At 40.5% G+C, this 18173-nt stretch overlaps 1 protein-coding gene across 1 annotated transcript in view; it reads right to left on the reverse strand.

Moving 5' to 3' along the window:
• Positions 1 to 806: 806 nt before the first annotated feature.
• kiaa1549la (KIAA1549-like a) overlaps positions 807 to 18173 on the reverse strand; it is a 79577-nt gene continuing 62210 nt past the window's right edge. Inside the window, exons 15-24 of the mRNA XM_026364546.1 lie at positions 14669 to 14793; positions 13074 to 13294; positions 11135 to 11267; positions 9147 to 9388; positions 8754 to 8922; positions 7396 to 7493; positions 5412 to 5557; positions 5175 to 5329; positions 5016 to 5088; positions 807 to 4245 (exon numbers count right to left, since the gene is read on the reverse strand). Of these exons, the coding sequence (XP_026220331.1) occupies positions 5059 to 5088; positions 5175 to 5329; positions 5412 to 5557; positions 7396 to 7493; positions 8754 to 8922; positions 9147 to 9388; positions 11135 to 11267; positions 13074 to 13294; positions 14669 to 14793 (1319 nt within the window). The 3' untranslated portion in view covers positions 807 to 4245; positions 5016 to 5058. The remainder of the gene's footprint in view (positions 4246 to 5015; positions 5089 to 5174; positions 5330 to 5411; positions 5558 to 7395; positions 7494 to 8753; positions 8923 to 9146; positions 9389 to 11134; positions 11268 to 13073; positions 13295 to 14668; positions 14794 to 18173) is intronic.

Genomic DNA, 18173 nt, shown 5'->3' on the forward strand with positions numbered 1-18173 from the left:
GGCCTTCCTCTTCTCCTCCTGTCTGGCAGCTCCATCTTCAGCATTCTCATCTTGGTACGCGCTGCATGACGTCTCTGCACTTTCCCAAATCATCACTGATCACGCATTGATCAGTTAATATGGCCTGTTGGTTTTAATGTGTGCAGCTACAAAGCCTCACTGTGTGTCCATCATGGCTGACATTCAGCTTGTATCACACGGATCGAGTGCCCCCCCGCGTTAAGTCAACCACGTGGTGTTGAACGGTGTTTTTCCACACAACAGTTCTATCTCATGGTGAGCTGTTCGATTCATTTTAATGCCAAATTCAATTTGGGGGAAAACTACCATTCTTCAAAGTGACATGTTAGTTTTCGTTAAAAGATCACCGGCATGAAAAGCAGGAGGATCAGTCCTGTGATTCACGACTGTGTCTGCTGCAGTTTAGGAGAGTCAGCCTTCATCACGGCCACATTTCATTCTGTTGACTAACAGTTTTTCCTGCGTTTGAAGACTCAAGGTTGCTGACAGCAGCTCAGCTGTCATCTCAGGGACACGAGTGATTCTCCAGACATGTTTTATTGATGATTTCACTGCCGCACCTTAAAACAAAATGAATTTTATTTCCTGAGCATGTGAGTCGTGGCACATATAAAGATGAAGAAACAAATCCTTTTGAACACTTGGAGTGTGCAGAGTCCTGACTGTAAGTAGCAGTGTGACGTCTGAGGCAGAGACCTGGACTCTACGTCTCTGGCTCCCTCTAGTGGGTGAGTGAGTGTCACAAACAGAAATGGAAAAAAAAAGCCAAAAGAATTATCATTTGTCTTTATTGTTTAAATTCACCAAAAGTTTTCATCTGCATAACTACATCCAACAGCATTCATAGTTGTAGTCACTGTGACCTCATCAACACCCGAGTGACGATAGTATGACATCATCAGCCAGCGCCACCATGACGTCAGGGCATCATGACGTGGCTCAAACGGCAGAAAAAAAACAAAAGCAAAAAAAACGATTGACAGTCAGTCGATCTCCGAGTCTTTCGTCAATAAAAGCATCTCGCCGCTACCCGTGTAAAGCACAAACATTGCACATCAACTTCCAGCATAGGATCAAGTCTCCTTCTTCCGTTTACTGCTTCAAAACTCTCTGAACATGGAGTCAAATAAAAACAAACAACAGTGGTCCTCTGTTGGACCGCACAACGGGTTTCTACACAGTGTGATTTTAAGAAGCTCCAGTAGTGATTAGGAGGAACACCATTAGCACCGTGTGCACTCATGCAGCTCGAGTACTGTGATCACATATGTTCGCTTTCCTTTTATATTATTTCCTTTTAAATATCCACATCTAATATTTGTCATACTCAGAAAAGAGAGGGTTTTTAATTAAAAGCCTCAAGTGGAAGAAAATAACGTCACATCTGTGCTGCTGTATGGGTTCATTTGACAGATTTAGACTGTATTTGTATTTAAATATATGTAAGTAAGTGTAATGGAATCAATGGAATTTGAATTTGAAGCCAGAACTATACAGACAAGGCCGTAGACAGGAGTTTAGAAAAGCTGGGGGTCCAAGAGCTCAACGTTCCCCTCAGCCACACATTACATACATTATCTTTACAGATAAAACATACTTTCTGTGAATGTTTTCTATTCATATAACTACTTGGTATTTGAAACACTCGTGTTTTCAGTGTAAAACATGGCCAATCTAAATATAAATGTATGTAAAATAAATGTGACTATGGCTTACAGTACAATCTGACTAAAACCTGACAGGGTAGGTGTCACTGCATGATCCACGTTCCTGCCCGGGTCACTAAAACCCTCAAATCCCCTTAAAAAACACTGTGCACACGTCCTTGGTGTCGTTAACTGTAGCCATGGCCCCTGCCTTAAGAGGTCTCATAATTTAGCTGAGAAAGAAAATGTAGAAACGTCTAAACTCTTTACAATTAGCTGAAAGTCTCACTAAACGTTCAGTACATTGATGGACTGTGAATTCTGTTCCTCACCATACAACAGCTTTTTTTGCATTGAACCTGCTTTTCCTTCCATCGTTCGGACCGTCAATATAAAAGTGCTCATTTCACGTTAAACTAAAGTTACTATCTTTACATTTCTACACGTACTATTTCTTTATCCTCTCCCTCATAATTTCCTACCTAACATACTCTCATTTGGTATCACTTGCCACTTTTGACACAACACTGTATATCTTAGATGTTTTATGTCCACTTGGTGAAATTAATATATGGCTATAATCTCCTTTAGTACCATCTAGATGATGAGGAGCCTAACATACAGTGTGTGCACAGATTTCTAGTTCTCCTCAGAAAAAATGAGGGTAAATATAATTTGACGGTGACATTCTTTGTACTAGAAATTGCATTATATCCACTACTATGGCTATACAGTGTAAGCTTTGTTGAAACATAAAGAATAATCTAAATGCAGGATTAGATATAATCAACAAGTGTCTTCTTGCTGCACGTCAACCTCAACTATCCACCCATTTGTTTTTTAATGGTATCTGTAAAATATTCTGTGTCAGCAATACTAGAGAAACAAGACAATACTGAATGCTTTCTTTCAGAAAGTTTCAAAAACAGTCCGCCGTAAACGCAGTGGAACTAAAAGGAAGGAAAATGGCATCAGAACCATGTCAAGCAAAGTTTCCCTCCCACGCTACTTGCATAAATCTCTTCATTAAATCATCTGCTATATACAGTAATACACTGACTCCTTCCAGATACGGCTCGTTCGAGCTCAGCGAGTCCCCTGACCAGTGCTACACCATCGTCCAGTGATCGAACACTCATTCCTCTTCATCAAGACCAAAATAACTAAAAGTCAAAGTTCCTTGCACAGTAGAATACAGTAGACATCTTTTTTTTTCTAAGAATACTGGCGTGTTCACATAATTGGAACAGACCTGAGTCAAATCAGAATTGAAATCTCTTTTAACCCAATTCATTGATGACGAATGTTTTGATGAGAAGAACAAACACAAATCACAAAACTCATGTCAGCAGGTTTTCAATGTGGATGTTTGACCCAGGTCTGCCTCATGGTAATCAGACAAAAACTTCATAATCAGATGGTGGACAGAACATAGTGACTACATCTTGTTTTCATTGCTGAAACTGATGAAGGAAAAAGGTCAACGAAGTACGGAATTCTTTTTAAAGTACAGAAATGCCATCATAACCACAGACATCGAAGCCGCCATTTTCTCTGCTTCAAAGAATGTAATCTTTTTTTTTTTTTTTTTTGCCTTGAAATGAGGTGAGTGAAAGAGAAACACTCACTATATCTTTTTGTACAGTAATCCATTGATAATAATCAATGCACAAAGTAAAAGACAAAAGCACACAAATATTCAAAAACTGAAATTGAGACGGCTCAAGACGAGATTTTTTTCCTTAGTTTTTGTTTTCTCACTTAAGTTTAAAATACACATATTACCCAGATGTAGAAGGTTTACATAGGAATTTGGATTCATCAAAAAAGCACAGTTTTAAGTCAGTCCAGCTTGCCTGGCTTTACGGTGGACCTTAAGGGCAAGTCCAGGACGGTCCAGTCCAGTCCAGTCCAGTTCAGAGGAGGAGCAGACCACTGGCCATGGCTGGGGCACTGCCGTCCTCTTACTGCAGTGCTGTGTGCCATCGTGTGCTGGGCAGATGGCAGTTACTGTACGATGATTGCTGGACCAGAGAACTTGTCCCACTGTACTGTCCTCACCCTGTTCGTCCTCACTGCCGGGGTGTGATGTCAGGCAGGGAAGCACAGTACAGCTTCACACAGCTCAGCTCAGCTCAGTTCAGTTCAGTCCAGCAGTGTCAGAGGCCTCTGGATGTAGAGAGGTGGTCACCACAGAAGAGGCAGTCTACATAGAGATAGTGACTAGGGGCCAGTGAGGGCCAAAGAGGCCCCGGGCTCAGGGAGCAGAATAGTGAAAGAGAGAGGATTATGGCTGAGCGTTTGCATTGGTAGATAGACTGAAGTGAAGCTTTGACCAGGTGAAGGGGCTTATGGGGCAGGATGAGGACAGCTTTGAGCTGCACATGAAGTGGACTGAAGGGGGAGAGATGGAGGACGGGCCAGTGGGGAGAAGCTGCTGCAGATAAAGTGGGGAGAGAAGGGTCCACTGGTGATGAAGGAGACAGGCAGAAGAACGACCAGGCTGAGGTGAAGGAGGGGCGATAAAGCTCCAGAGAGGTTTCAGTGAGAAGGAGGCCCTCTGCCCATCCAGGGGCACCTGCAGGAATACAGAAGGACCACATACATTAGACAGACCGGCCACTCCTTTACACGCGTGTCATTACTTACTCTGTATCCTACTGGAAAAAACATCTGAACCTCCTTACACTCATCTTTAGGAAAGTATTGTTGGGGGTTGTGCTGTTGCGTATAATCTTATTATTAATATTTATTTATTATTATGATCGTGCTAACTAGAGGCCCCAGCTGGGGGAAGGTGTAACACTTTACTTCTGTGCCACCGTTTACAGTTCTTTTAACTCTACCTGCACCTTTCATTTTCGACCCTGCACAATTCACAGCACTTTGGAAACTGACTTCAATCACCAGGTACAGCTCTACCATCCTCTGTGCACCACTGCAGACATTAGATGCTGTCAGCCCTGCAGTCTGAACTCCAAACCTCATAATGTTGTTGCTGCATGGATATTGTAACTTGTCTTTGGAAAACAGGAAATCAGGTAAACAGAAATCAACAAGGTGAAATAAATATAAGAAATATTTTGTTATCATATCTTTAAATGTGTTAAAAGACTGCATTTAATTATCTGTGTTTGACTTTTATGATCCGTTATCTTCGGTCTTACTAAGCCATCAAAACGTACTGTGGTGTTGAAATCTCTCTCTGTGGTTTAAATGCATTAGTCAAGTTGCTCAGTCTGATTGTAGCACAGGAGACATCAGCAGTGATCCATGTGAACATGTTTGGAAGTATAATGTTCTGTATAAAAACATAACGTATATGTTTTAATCAATGAGCCGACCCACCGAGCAATCGTCAGTGTCCACTCAGTGTCACAGACAGACGACTTCAGCAGATGGTTTCGAGGTGACGTGAGTTCTGTAAAGAGAAGAACAGTTCACATCTCATCCTGTGTGAAACTATCCACAGACACAGCAGCTCAGTATGGAAGGTGTGTGTCTCACCGGTGTGTCATTCCATTGCCTCGGCAGGTCTTCTGGCTCAGGAGGGTAGGACATCCAGGACGGGCTACGGTACGAGGACGGCGGTGACATGACAAAGTAGTCCGAGTAACCCGGGCGGTTAGCCGATATAGCGTAGACTGCTGTTATTGGGTTTCCTGTGAGATGTAAAAAAGGATTTATCCAATGAATGAAGCCCACATTTTGTCTCCATTTGAGGACCTTCACGCTCTGTCTTACCTGAGTAGGTGGTGATGGACTGATCGACAGTGACCGCAGGGAAGGGCGTCCTGGACAGCGGCAGGTAGGGTGCGCCGTTGTGCTGCTGGGCCTGCAGGTCTGAGGCCTCTGACACACGAGGCTTCAGACTCACATCAGGAGTGGAACTGTTCATGGAGAAGAGAGATCGGTGTTAACATGATATATTAAGATCAAAAACCACTTAATTAACTTAAAACTGCTTTTGTACAGAAACTAGAAGAGGCTACAGTTACTGAAGGGAATTATTACAAATATTAACATTAATATCAACGTTTGCATATTGAGCTGTTTAAAATATTTGAAATGGGCCTTCATAGTAATATTTTGCTCTTGTGACACAGGTGTCACCAACACTTTCATTTATTATTATTTTTATTTAAACCATGTCCTGTCCAGTGTAGCATGCAACATGGATGCCTTGTTGTGCTGGACAGTTTAGCTTTCTTAAGCAGGGTATGTGTTTTTTCCCCAGTTGTATTCAGGGTGTAGTACACTCCTCTTGAGTAACAAATGTGTTCCACATTGGTCCATTTGGTGTGTTTCATATCCCTCATCATTTTCCTTTCAGTAGAAATGGGTCTGGGTTCTTATGGGTAATGGTCCCTTTTCTCAATTTAAATGTGTGATTTGTTTTTTCTCTTCTATTGTGAATAGAATAAAATCTCAGTTTTTGAGACTTTCTAATCATTGCATTCAGTTTTTGTGTAGATTTTACACAGCGAGTGATTTAATGTCAGAAAAGTAACATTTCCTGTTAAGTGAAACAATGGAAGGGGACGTTGAGGTTTTCTGTAAAACTCTATTTCCAGTCTGCCAGGCCAATTCACACCCGGACCAGGTTGGATAAACGTAAAGACCCACTTTAGGGGATAAGAGGGGTTGGGTGAGGTGTGACATCCTACAAAACCCTATTTAGTTATTTAAACTCAGTGTATTTAAATGTCCACACTATTAGACCAACAAGAACTATAAAATGAGTCCGGTATTTCCCCCAGACAGTAGGAAGTCCATGAAACAGCAAATAGACATTCATATGGTGAATAAGAACTAAGCTGTGATACTTTCCTTCTGGTGTCTGGTAAAGATTTGATTTGAGAAGTTTCACTCAAGATGAAAATGTGTGCTCCACAGTCTGTTTATTACTGTTCTGCACCAGAGCTCCAGTTAATGTAAACAATGTTACACTACAGTGAAGGACCGGAGGACAGATGATGACGGTCAGGGCTCAGAACCATAATGTACTGTGCATCTCAAAGAAGAATTAACATGCAGCACTCTTCTTTCCAGAGGGCAAAGCAGAGCTGATGTGTGACAAGCTGAATGATGAACTACTAAACATGTCTGCTTCGGGTTTTAAAGCAACAATATTGGTTCCATAGTTCTGATTCACAATTAAATTAGCACTAATTACAGATTCACAACATCGCTGTCTCTGTTATACAGAATACTCAAAACCTTCTCCTGCAGAACTTTAAGCACATCACAGCTGGAACCTGTGAGTGTTGTTTCCCCAGTGGATCCACTAGATGGCGAACACGTCCCTGAGCTGAACGCTCACTTGCTCTCCGCAGTGCTAAAGTGCCCAGCAACACAGTGCACACAGCAACAGCATTTAAATGAAGATGCTGTTGGGTTCAAACGATGCAGACTAACATATGGGTCTGGGAGAGGAGTGAGCGGCACGGCTTGAGAGAGGATGTAGAGGGCAGTCAGCTCACAAATGATGCTGATTAATATTCTGTGGCATGTTTACACTCTGCATTCTCCTGTGCACTTTCCACTAATAACTGTATATATTACTTATACAGTGATTACTTGACGTTCTTTATCACTAATTTAGAACATTTTCTTGAGCCTGTATCAAGACCAGGCACAGACTTGTTATTTTTACTCATTTTGATGTTCAATACATTTTCCTTTTGGAAGTGCATGTGTGTATTATTTGCCCGAGTGGGGAAGGTACCGTCGTATAGAGGTTCCAGGTGGCGGTCCTGGTCTTGAGGGGATCAGGGGTGGGGGAGAACCGATGCCCATATCAGGAAGCTGGGTGAACCGGAACCCCTGAAGAAACAGCAACACACACAGTATAAATACAAAATAAACAACACAAAACCACCCTGACAAATAAAGGACTAGAGAGTCAACAACATGGAGGATTTGACGCACAAGCTAATTCAAGCTGCACAAGGCAACTTTATTTGTTGGTGGGTGTTCAGCGCTCAGTCTCTTTAATCTCTTTAAAGCTGCTCCCTCGCTGATCAACGGCAGCTTTTCTGAATACTCACCCTCTCTGTGCGAGTGTTTGTGTGTAAGCATTTCAAATAATGTTTTGCGTGCATTATTATATTTATTATAATTTGTACATGATGTAACTTTTAAGACCCACAGATACAGTGTCTAAATATGCGAGTACTGTACGCGTATGGGTAAAAAATGTCTATTCCATATTCACCTATACATAATTTCCCCTTATATAACTTACTGATATTTCCATCTTGTCACACCAATTTCAAGTTATTTTGTAGCTTACAAAAAAATCTTCGACACTTCTCAATTCTCCTTGATCAAACCATCTCCCCTCCTAACTGTGAGTTTGACCTCTTTCCACACATGCTCACTGCGCATCACTGCAGAACGGTTCAGTTCTTCCTCCTCATCCATGCTTTTACGTATATGTTTTCTATCATTATCCTACTGGAGAAGCCATGACCTGTGACGAAGAGACAGTTGAACGGGCAGAATGTTTCTTCCCCAGAATACATGATTATCTTCTGATTGCATTGCGCCCTGCAGATATTAAAGGAGTCATGTACCAGATGCAGCAAAACAACCACATAACAGATCCATGTTTCACAGTGGGGAATGACGTAGTTTTCTTTGAATGCTTTTTTTTTCTTCTGTCAGCATAGAGCTGATGTGACTTACCAAACAGCTTTTATTTCGTTTCATCTACCCACAGGACATTGTCTTATGTTGTTTTTTATCCACACTTTTGTTCACAAAGTGATGTATGGTGCATCTGAACACAGACACTTTGATCTTGGAGGTTAACTTGCATCTGAGGTTCTTTTTCCACCACTCAGACTCCTCAGTGTCTCCTGCTTACAGACACACCCGGGGAGCTTGGCTTCTTTTCTTTTTCTTTTCCATGTTTCAGTGTGGTGCACACATCACAATGACTAACTACATTTTTCAATGCTGTGAGCACCACATTTGAAATTCCATTATCCTCTATCGTATGTGGTATAGATAAATGAGTACTGGTTAACTCAGATCCTGGACAAATAGCTGCAGAGTTAGACAACTTTGTGTAGTGCTTACTGGTTTGGGCAGGCTACACTGGTGCATGTCCTCATAGCCTGTACTCCTCTGCCTGCCTCCACATGGATGGTTCATGGTCCCCGGGGCGCTGGTCACTCCGTCACTGTAGTGGCTGGTGTGGGAGGGGTTGTAAGCACTGTGGGCATGGTGGTGGTGATGGTGGTGGCTGCTAACGAGAGCAAAGAAAGTTAGCATAAAGAAGCTGTTGTAGTGTATGTTCAGATACATCCTACTACTTTCTGAAAAAAACAGCATGGGAGTGGGATGTTTTCGCTTTCACTGAGTGTCACTGAACCGTGTGTCAGGGCATCTCTCTCTTTTCTTTCCCACACAATACTGGAAATCATGCAGATGTGCTAAGAAATAAATAATCTCTGAAAAATATGAATTTACTTAGTTGGAGGGGAAGGTGGGTCGTGGTCCGGAGGTGCCAGGCTGAAGGCGTTGCCTAGCAACATATGCATCTGCGTGCGGACCTCGTCAATGGATGGCTGAGAGCTGAGTGTGGAGGAGTCGGAGCCACGGTGAGCTTTCACCCCTAAGCTGCCGTTCCCGGTACCAGTGGATCCACCTCCATAACCCAGAGAGCTCATCAGACGGTCAACGTTGGTCTCTTCAAATGGTTCTGGTTCTCCCTGTGAGGGAAGCACACACACACACACACACACACACACACACACACACTCAGCTAAAACAAGGCTGCCTTTATCAATGGATGGTCAGGAGCAGAAGGCAGCAGAGAAAGCTGCATGGAGCTGCATTTACAAATCAGGAAAGTAAAAAAATTCTATCATCTATCATCAGGCCGCATCTTTGTTTATGTATCATCTATGAAGCAAGTTCTCCTGTTGTTTACATCTGTCATAAAAATAAATACATTTCACAATATTTAATAAATATCTGTAATATTTTTTTAATATTGATATATATGGTCTTGTATAGAACGTTGCATATGAAAAATAGTTAAATTAATGTGACTCATAATTGAATTTAGTAACATTATAGAAAACTCTTCAGATGTGAAACAGGAACTTCAATAACTAATTTTATCATTTTTTAATTAGAGTTGCTCCCATTAATTAACTGGGACAACAGAACAGTGTAATATGATAACACAATCTGATCATATCATCATAACAGGATTCAACTAAATATATTAGATTATTACATGGCTGTAACACATTGCATACCCACACACATACTGAAGCAGGCAAACCAACTATTGCCCCAAATCATCATGCATTAATCTGTCATAAAATGTGATCTGATCTTCATCTAAGTCAAGAGTATTAATCAATAAAGACATGAAGGATCAGAATTGGGTTTCTGTTATTATTTTAGGCACATTATTTGTTAATATTCTTGACTCAGATGAAGATCAAATCACATTTTATGACTAATAAATGTAGAAAACCATGAAATTCTTGCCACTGTAGAAACAGAACATAGCTGCTTCCTTTTAGCCACAATTCAAAGCATGAAAAGTCAAACTGACAAGATACTGGGCACATAAACACAGGTGTTCTGTTCTCCGCATGCTGTTTCAAACTGTTTGGTGCATCCAAACCTATTAACCACTATCAAACCTCCCATCTGAATCCATGAATAGGCTATAATCATATTCAGAGTCATTGACATTCAGGTAGGTAGCACAGTTGATGCTGTTGCTGCGGCACAGCGGAGAAGCCGCATAAAGAGATTTCACTCACTCTCTATCTGTCCCCATTTTATCCCTCTCCCTCTTTCTTCTTTTCTCCATCTTTTGCTGTGGTTACAGTGAGGGATTTCTAATCTTTTGGTCATGTCCATTCTTCTCTTTATTACTTCCCCTGTCTTTATTTCCCTGTTTGCAGCAGGATTATAAAGTTCATCCAAACGTAGATTGTTAATTCTCTAGGTGTGAGCCCAGATTGGAGTTCGAGTAAAGTTCAGATTAAAGTTAAAAAACGCTCTTATTAGTTTGACAAAATGTCAGAACTTTACTTTGCCACAGTCATCACGTGGCCCACTTGGAAGAAGGAGGGTTCATCCACGGTTTCACCATTTCTCTGTATGAATCACCTGGTCAGAGGTTGGACCTGAGCTGCTGTATTACAGTCTGTTACAGTTCTTCAAAGCTTAACATGGCGTTGCTGCTGGATATTTTTCTGAATTTCTGCAGCAATAAATCCTTCACATCCTCTACTCACAGCCCTTTGGTCATGGTTAAAACCTAGAGCGGTTAGGGTGTTATTTGCTTCTAATCACTGAAATTTCTACATCTCTTCTTGAAAACTGTTTTATTACTCTGTTCGTATCCTGCATCTGACACGTTCTGGAGCTCTGCTGGCCGTACTTCTGGCTCAGGGATTTGGTTTTCATCAGGGGGTCCAGTTACTCACATCATAGCCATTGTTGCGGATGCCCCTCCTGGATCTTTCTCTCAGCACCAGCAGGTCCATCTCTGTCTCTACTGGGCTCGGGCTGCTCAGAGACTGTCTGCTCCAATAGGTGGGCTCCCGTGGGTGGGAGTACCTGGTGGACGGGATCAAGAAAAAAAAAATCTTAATGCTGTGACTACAGCTCAGGGCGGTGTCGTCCCATAGATTTTCCACAGAGTCAAGCACAAGGAACACACGGGCCATACTCAAGTTCAGGTCAGGTTTAAAGTCTGATCCATACGCTAACCTTTCAAAACATTAACTTATATAAGTAATATTTACAGAGTGTTTGGAAATTTGGATGAAGTTCACTGCTGTTGTTTAAAATTTTCTGCCTCCTACCAATGTCACAGAGCCTCCATGAAGACAGCAGAGGCAGATATTGTGCCTGTGGTTAGGTTGAAACTTGTAATTCTGAAAGTGAAGTTGCACAACCTAGAGGCATTATTTATGTATTATTATTAGTAGTAGTAGTAGAATATCCGTTTTAGAAAATGTTTACTTAAACTAAGAAAGTAAAATTGCCCTTAAGAGCCATATCGTTGTCTTCAAGTTATGCAATAAAAAATATAGATTTTTCTAAGAAATCTAACCAAATTAGACATTTTGAGATACTTTTCTCATAAAATAAAATGATATCTTACCTAATAACTCAATTAATTGATGTAATAATCAATAGACTCCTCAACTGATAGCTGCAGCCTAAGTAAATAGCAATTAATCTTTCATTCTGACCATGTTTATTGCTACAGGACAATTTAATTTAGGTAAATAAGGTAAAGTTTTCAATCAGAGATTCAATTGTCTTCTTTTTATTAGAACTATTACATTGAACCATGGTGCTGTTTAAAGGGGCACTACATCATCATATCCAATGGATTTCAAAAGCATAATGTGATGATTGTGTGCACATCACAGCGGCTCCAGCAGGGAGGAGACGGCCAGACAGACAAATCAACAGGATGGGAGATGTCAGATAATGGTGAAACACTGCTGATGGAAATGTAACAAGGTGACCTGGACAAATCTACTGGACATTTTGAATCAACTTATTACCAAAAATCAGCTGTTAGTTTCGGTTGTTATGGTCGCCACCACATAGAGAATAGTTTTCAACTCACAAAGCTGAACAGAACTAAATCCTGACAGCAATGAATACATTTGAACGGGGCGTTCTGTTTTCTCGATATGACCTGTCAGTAAAACTACGTGTGTCTAAGTGCAGCGACAGCCACAGATCTTTGGTTTCAGAAAGCAAATAAGTGCTTTTGTCTTCTTCTTTTCTAAACAACAAATATAAAAGAATTCATGAGCTGTGTAAACGCTGAATGTGTTAAATCAGTTAGTGGCAAAGAGAAAAGGCACTATGAAATGTAAAATATTAATGTACCAAAAGTCACTCACTGCTAACATGTTGCTTAGCAACTATGCTCTACAGTGGCAGATATACAGTAGATCTACAGTTCTCTGTGCAAAAACTACAATTTATCTAATGCTTTATTCGTTCAACGAAAAAATGCAATTTTCCTAAAACAGTTTCATAAAAGTAAGATTCATTTTAACATTACCAGTCAGTCACAGAGCACTTCATTTAATCGTTTACTGCTTAAATAACGGTGAAATGAGATGGAACAGAAATAGAATCGTTTCATTCACTTCAGTAATGAAATGGGACTGTGCTCAGATACTGGCGTCTAATCCTCTAATGTTGGGATTGTCAAACATTTTTACGCGACTGGCAGACTTCTGCTGATTTGTTTAACCATCTGCGGAGTAGTTAAAGAACAAGATGGCTGTGATTAGAGATACACGCGCATTTTGATGATGTATGTTAAGTTATATTCTAAAACTCCAGTTTGTTCTTGTTTCTGTTGAACCCAGACAGCAGCTACTCCCATACCTCTTATGACATCCAGCAAAGGAGGCTCTCTTCTCCTCTGCAGTCATTGGTTCCTTTCCTCCGTTGTTGTGCCGACTGTGCCTGGTGTCACGATGACTGTAACCATGGCTGCCGCTCTCAGACAGTGAGAACTCGCCGTAGCCCTTCCTCCGGGCCTTCTGACGCAGTTTGTTCCTGTAGTGCTCAATGTCCGACTTTTGCTTTAACCCGCCATGGTTTGCCTGCAAACAATATAAAAACATGTTTCTATGTCTCTGTATGCTCAGAGGAAGCCAACAGTTTTATTTTTTCATGATGAATTGTTTATCAAACTTTATTGAAACTTTCTTTACACTGCTATAACAGAGTAATGTGTTTTAAGAAACATTCCCTCCAGTCCAATAATCACACAATGTGCCATGCCCTAAACTTGATATTTTCTGCTAATGTACGATCAATTGCAGATAAACTGGAAAACCTGAGAGCCCCATAGGGGATTTTCTTGTCTCCTGGTTAACAGATTGAGAGACAATTTATCATCAGTCCTGTGTATTGATGTCTCAGCTGCAGAGACGCTGAGGTGGAATTAGGAGGAAGATGAGGAAAAGAGGGAGAGAAAAGAGTAACAGGCTGGATGAAAGAAGAGCTGCAATAAGGGCGAGATATTAGAATTAGAGGGGCGGCACTGTGATATGTCCTACAGGAGATGTTATGATAATACTACAACAGAGGAAGAGCAGGATGGCAGGCACCTGAAACTTAAGAATGTAGCCAGAATCAATGGTTTCCAAGCAATTTCTGTCTGATAGAAACAGGATGTTATTTGACACTGCTGGATATTAGATATTCTTACAATGTTTGTTCATACAACTGACTGGATAAGTTTTCAATCATACCACCTAACCTTTTTCTATCTGTTGTATTTGTAGTTTTCTATTTAAACTATGTATTACTTTCAGCTGATTTAACTATTATACTGTACGTGTGGAAGAAAGGATAATTTGTCTGGACAAATGTAAGTATTTCAATAAAATGTAAGATAAAATATACAACATTATTAGAGGGTTTTTTACTACTTATGAAAAAAGCCTTTGTAACATCATCAGCTAGAGGTATGGGCTGTAACAGGTACTGTTGTTTGGGAGTCATATATAACGCCAACAACAGTTCCAAAACATAAAACCAAACAATGTGACTGAACACTTTCTGTCACACCACACGCCACCAAAGGCTGCTGTACTACATGTATTTGTGTGACTCATGATGATGATGTATTAGCTAACACTGTGGACTAACCTCACAGCTGAGTGTGATCGAGCCGCGAAAGTGTGTGTACATCATGTTGTGGCAAATAAACATATTGGGTCTGAGACATCAGGCGTTAATGTGGAATGCTTATGTTGTTTGTTGCAACTTCGACCTGATAGATCCCATTTTTGTGTGTTAATGTCTTAAATCCTGGTTGGTGGACACAGAAAATCATTATGAAGACAATCTGAGTCAAGTCATTTGGGTCTTTTATAGATTTGTGGTTCTGCAGGGTACTACAGTAGCAGCTCTCAAACCCAGAAGAAAGATTTCAGTGTCAGTGTACATGTGCGTGTCCATAGACTCACCTCCCCATTGAGCACCACAGAGTCTTGGCTGTGGGAGGAGGATGATGGGTAGGAGTAGGTTGGCTGGGCCGTCATGGGTTTAATGGTGATGAGACGCAGAGAGCCTGAATGGTCTTCATACGGGTCTGAGAAGAAGAGAACGACAAATGGGTTAGGCGGACAGAAGCAGTCATTCAGTGGAAATGATTATTGTACATTCTACCAATTTATCACACAGCTATTTTGCTCTACCCTCTGAGTTGCAGTGCCATACAGCAGGAAAAGGCTTGTAAATGTTGCCCATCATGGCCGTTTCAAGCAAACAGTAAACTGATTTATTTATTTGTGTATTCTCAGGAGTATTCTCACCCTGAAATGAGATCCCTGTCGTCTGTTAGAGTGTATTAAAAGGATTATAGCTACATTTTGAGAAATGTGGTTATTTGCATTCTGGCAGAGGATTATATAATGCTATGAATACCCTGTCATGTTTGTGTGGTAAACATGAAGCTAGATCCAAAAACCAATTAGCTTTGCTTAGCACAAAGACCATAAACAGGCCTGGTTCTGTCTAAAGGTAGTAACATCCACCTACCAACACATCTAAAGCTCACTAATTAATTCATTATATGTTGTTTGTGTAATATGTACAAAAAGTGGTTCATGTCAAGTTTTGTTTTAACAAGACATTGAGTTTCCTGACTGTCAGCATCTCTCTTACCCCCTGATTAGTGTTTCCTGCCACATGCACCAACATCTTCTGTTTGGAAAAGGTGTTTATACAATATTCAAAACAACAACTTTGGTTTCTAATATTGCTTTAATGTGGAAAAAATAAGTGAATACTTTTGAAGTAAGACGTTGATATATATTGTGTGTGTGGTCCAGAATTACCCTTCTCCCCCTCTTACTGTCTCTGAACTCATGCAGGTCTTTTATGGACACTGTAAAGGATGTGGTGAGGTTTCTCACTGATGGCCTGATGGCACTGGGTGCAGACTTCAGGGGCAATTGCAGATTAGTCTGAAGAGGTACATCCTCTGATAGGCTCTCTTGGCCCTGGATGATTAGTTATTCTCCCATTTGTAGCTAGCAGTGATGCATCTCTTTCACAAAACTTAAACAACTCTAATAATGAGTAGTGCAGATTTGGCAGCTCCACACTCACCTCCAGGATTTTGTTCACATCAAGCTTAAGGCAGTTTTTTTTGTTCACTGTGATGGCAGTTGTGACACAATGTTCCTGTAAGCTGACTCAGTGTTGTCCTTTGGGAGACCTAGGACAGTTTTGTCATCAGTAAACTTGACCAGCTTGATGATGGGGTGGCTGGAGGTTCTTGCTGTGTCTTGTTGTTTTCATGCTTAAATTGGCCTTACTCTGCTACCATGCACTCAACAAACACAGCAATAATACATTAGATATGTCCCATGGCTCAGGATTTCTAAAGATATAACTCTGTGCAGAGTTATGCTGTTTCCTAATGAGAAGACAGCTGTATGTGGCGTGTCCTCTGCATTTACAGTACATGCAGCTTTCTGTACTTATGTGCAGTGGGAGGGCAGCAGATGGACAGTGTTGTGTTGTACTGGGTCCACTGTGACTCACTGCCTGCCTGACATCATATGGCAGTCTGCTTTGCTGTAGGGCTACAACAGTCTGCCATTAACTCAGCTCCAAACACACACAGCCACCATTCACCCTGGCTGCATTTCAGCTTGTTTTATTTGTTGCTGTTCCTGCACAGCCTATCAGAGTGTGACAGTTAAGGTTAGGACAGGTGGTGTCATGAGCAGGAGATCCTGTGAACCGGATCAGAAACCGTCACAGTAAATGTAAAAAAAAAAAACACAAGTGCTCTGAACACAGCCTGATGCCATGCCAGACGATAAGAAGTGAAACAGTTCCTTATTCCTGCTTTTACATCTTAATACATAAGCTCTCACTGAATACTATAATACTATACAAAATATTATAAATTATAATATTTATAAATATTATAAAGTAGCAACTGTTGTTATTTGCTCTTTGAATTTTGTGACTCAGTGGACAATCTGCTTGTTTGCGATGGACACCTGCAGTATTATTTGCTATACTTTTTGTTTATAGATGAGTTTTTTTTTTTACATTGAAAATATTTGCATGCTTTCTTTTTACCTTACTGATTAAAGAAAGTGTCATTGACCTTTAGTCTCTCACCCTTCCCATTTTTAAGCATGGTTAGCTTCTAAAGGGGAACTGCAGTGATTTAAAATGTAAAAAGTCAGATATGAAAAATATGTCCCATAACACATGCTCTATAAATAAATGTATCATTATTTATTACTATTATTATTATTAGATATTCAAGTAAAGAGGAAACAGAGACACTCACACCTCGTTGCACCATACATGTAATGCCACCTATACTTTTTTATTGGCTGATATCCTGCAGCATCTAAAGTACATGTTGTCTTTTATCATAATGTGCTGTCATCAAGGCATTAACGTAAACTACATTGAATGTGAATAATCCTATAAGTATTAAAGAGGGTTAAGGAGCGTCGCTCAGCAATTCTTAAAAAACCCTTTAAACTTATTTTTAATATTTGGCTCCCTCTACAGTTCATTTTTTAACACAGCGAAACCATAGACAGGTTTTTACTCCTTGGTTAGAGGTAAAGGACACATAAGTCGAGCAGAGTTCTTGCTGTTGGACCAGTAAGGAAGTAATAATTTCTCTGGTGGCATCTTCGGCTCCATTAGTGAAGATTTTTGATCACAATGTTGACAGAGGTTTAGACGCACACTAAACATTACAAGATTAGCAAAGGTAGCTAATTTTATAAATTACACTAGGACAACTGTAAATAACTGCTTATGTGTTACCTTGATTGATGCACGACTTTCACTTTGTGTCAAGGTAAACCAGGCTAATTTATTGTCTATGGAATTTCCTAAAGTATGTGTTATATGTCTGCTCATGAATATTTATTTTTTATAAGAAATGACGGCCTTACAACATCCCTGAGCTCTTTCCTTCCCTCTGCCATTTTGAGGCTGAGCTAGTGTGAATTACCTGCTTTTATTTTATTAGATCGACTGTTTTACTGATTTTATCTTTTAGTCAGTACTGCATTTGTGTTTTATTCGACTTTGATTCTGTGCATTCTTCTTCTCTGATTTGCACATCTGTATTTTGCTTTTCCTAATCTTCCATTTTTGTCATTGGAGATAGGACCAGTCTGTTCTCCTCGCCTGTCTTTTTTTCTGAAAACACTACTTCTGTCCATTTCCAGCTCTCTGTTAACAGTAATGAGAAAATGAAACAATTACTCATCCTCTCCTCCTCTCCTTTGGGTATTCATTCATTTGCTTGCATAAACACTATAAATCACACAAATGACTGTGAACATAGGTTTGCTGATGCAAAAGAGATTGAAAATCAAATTGTGGCAGAATGTCACTGAACAGAAGCCATGGTGCAGCTTTATCACTGATCACAGAAATGTTAAGGCAACCGTGCTCTGATGTACCGGGTAATATGCT

Source organism: Anabas testudineus, chromosome 6 (genome assembly GCF_900324465.2).
Source record: "Anabas testudineus chromosome 6, fAnaTes1.2, whole genome shotgun sequence".
In the NCBI taxonomy this organism is placed as follows: domain Eukaryota; kingdom Metazoa; phylum Chordata; class Actinopteri; order Anabantiformes; family Anabantidae; genus Anabas; species Anabas testudineus.